General features: G+C 42.0%; 1 protein-coding gene across 1 annotated transcript in view; it reads right to left on the bottom strand.

Annotated features, from left to right (window-relative positions):
* The window catches only part of syt4 (synaptotagmin IV), a gene marked incomplete at its 3' end in the record, with an annotated part of 15,221 nt that overhangs the window by 5,730 nt on the left and 6,991 nt on the right, over positions 1-2,500 (bottom strand). Inside the window, exons 2-3 of the mRNA XM_083640490.1 lie at positions 2,351-2,500; positions 1,757-2,080 (exon numbers count right to left, since the gene is read on the bottom strand). The exon at positions 2,351-2,500 is cut by the window's right edge and continues 476 nt beyond it. Coding sequence (XP_083496616.1) covers positions 1,757-2,080; positions 2,351-2,500 — 474 coding nt within the window. The remainder of the gene's footprint in view (positions 1-1,756; positions 2,081-2,350) is intronic.

Raw genomic sequence — 2,500 nt, 5'->3', positions numbered from 1 at the left:
TACAAATGGACACGTGATATTCTGTCCAAGCTCTACTCTGTAATGTCATGAAGCTGTTTCAGATGTACAAGTGCAACCTTGCCGGCACCAGTGCAATGGATTTATGTCTCTTGGAAATGTACCCTATTCTTATGTACCGTAGTTATTGTATATTCCTTTGTGGAATTTGTTTTTATGTTGTGCAAGTGACCAACACAATTTCCCCTTTGGGGATCAATAAAGTTAATCAATCAATCAATCAATCAATCAATCAATCAAGACCTTCAAATGACAAAATGATTGCTGGCTTGAAAAAACACAACTATTTACTGTATGATTGAGAGTATTAGTACTGTATGATTGAGAGTATTAGCAAGTCTGAGCCCTGTACTTACTAATTAGTACGCTATTTTTGGAAGGAAACTCTTCTATATAATCTCACATTTTGTCTATTAAATGCATTAAACACAGTGGAACTGTACCAATAAATGCACTGTGAATTTGTACAAGTGTACAAATGAATGTGAATATATCAATTTCTGTCATATTTCCAATCACTGCTATGCGATGAAAACAAAAAGGTCCACTCTTCAGCAATTGAAAATTCAACCTCAGATTGACAAACAGAATTCATAGTGTTAGGTTGAAAATTTCTTGGTACAAACAATAAACAGAAGCGAAAATGAAGAAACAGATAAAAAAAAGATAAAATTCAGCTTACTGATGCAATGCAACAGAACTCATAGTCTCCGCCGAGGAAATAACGCCTACTCTCTCACATCCCAGTTGGCTTGCAAAGTACTAATGTAAAAATACATTGCAAGCCAACTGGACGTGGATACAATAAAAGCGAATTCCCAGATTGCAATTGCAAAATACATAAATACAAATACTGTGTCTGAATGTCGAATTCATTTTAAGCTTCATGTCTTTAGCCATTTGGAATTTGCATGGCGATTAAATGAATCACCATGCAAATTCCAAAAGGGCTGGATAGCAGGCTGAGAGTAGATTATGTTAGGGTCTAATGATGCAGGCATTGTTGTTATAATGGCGGTGACAATGAGGCATTATTGGAACAATATTGGAATTTGAATATATTTGCTGGTACATAATGTTAATTGGAGTTCTACTGGAATTGTTAAACAGTTATCGAAGGTAAAGATCTCTGGAATCAATTTAGTTTGATTGATGATTTCAGTCAGAAATCCCCGCCCCTTCTGTTTCCGCTATCGGTGTGTTTTCAAACTACCTGTACTACCTACTGTACATGTACTGTACTACCTACCAAACTACCTACATGAAACAACAACAACCTGCGAGCTACAGTAGCAACCTACACTGAAAATGGTGAGTTTTACACGCTCGACATATGTTTTTACTGTTTTGTGGCATTTTTGTATGGGGATTAAGCAATTTGGTTTCACCAAAACAAGTCCTTCTTGATGCTATTTCACAAGGAAATTGTCGCTGGGCTTAGCGCCACCCAAGACGATTGTGATTGCTTTAAAGGAATGCAAACAGGAATGAGCTGTGCCAAACAAACATTAGGGTTCCATTGCCGTTGCCACCCAGTGACGCGGTTTGTTTACCAAAATGCTGCTCAACTGATCCCTCGTATACCAGAATGAGAGTAGGTTGAGCCAGACTCTCTCCAGTGCTGGTACAGCACTAAACAGTCTAGAGATAGTCAAGTGAGACTATACTACTACCTGAAGATAATGATTCAAACCCCAAGCCTGAAAGGGTTTAAAATTGGGTTTATTCCAGCTCTTACCTTGATATTCTTCTTGATGATCTCCCGGCTCATCAGGACACGCCCCTCCGACAGGTCAATCCCGGCCAGTGGGACGAGGGTCTCCCCGATGACCTCATCGCGGGAGAACCTATCAAAGCTCAGCACCATGAAGTGGAGCGCCAGCTCCGACACTCTGACCAGCGGGATCCCGTAGAAGCTGAAGGTCTCGTCGAAGGCGGGGTCCAGAGTCTTCCTCAGCACTCTGGTCTTCACCCGGTGCTTCTTCTCTGGCAGCAGGGTCAGCTTGATGTAGGGGTCAGAGGTCAGCGACTGCTCATCTGTCGGAGTCAGGCCATGGGCTTCCTGGATGGATGGATCAATCAATTAATCAATCAATCAACCAACTTTTTATTCATAACACTCACACTCATGCACTTGATACTTTATATCAAAAGCAAAGAGAGAAAGACTAAACAGACACAAGAATAAGTCACTTGAAATCAATATATTTCAGAGATGAGCACACACACACACACACACACACACACACACACACACACACACACACACACACACACACACACACACACACACACACACACACATCTAGACACACATGCACACAAAAAATACCTTGATATGGACAACGAAGGCCTTCCTCTCTGGTTGGTACTCCAGGGAGAAGTGGAGGGTCCCCAGCCGGCCCTCCCTCTCCTCTCCCTGGGGTTTTTCCACGGCCGGTGTGGGTGCCTGGCTGGAGAGGGTGCTAGAGGGAGAGGGGAG

The sequence above is a fragment of the Poromitra crassiceps genome (assembly GCF_964638095.1).
Source record: "Poromitra crassiceps genome assembly, chromosome: 7".
Taxonomy (NCBI): Eukaryota; Metazoa; Chordata; class Actinopteri; order Beryciformes; family Melamphaidae; genus Poromitra; species Poromitra crassiceps.
Note: the sequence above shows the minus strand (reverse complement) of the source record. Positions and strands in the feature narration are given on the sequence as shown.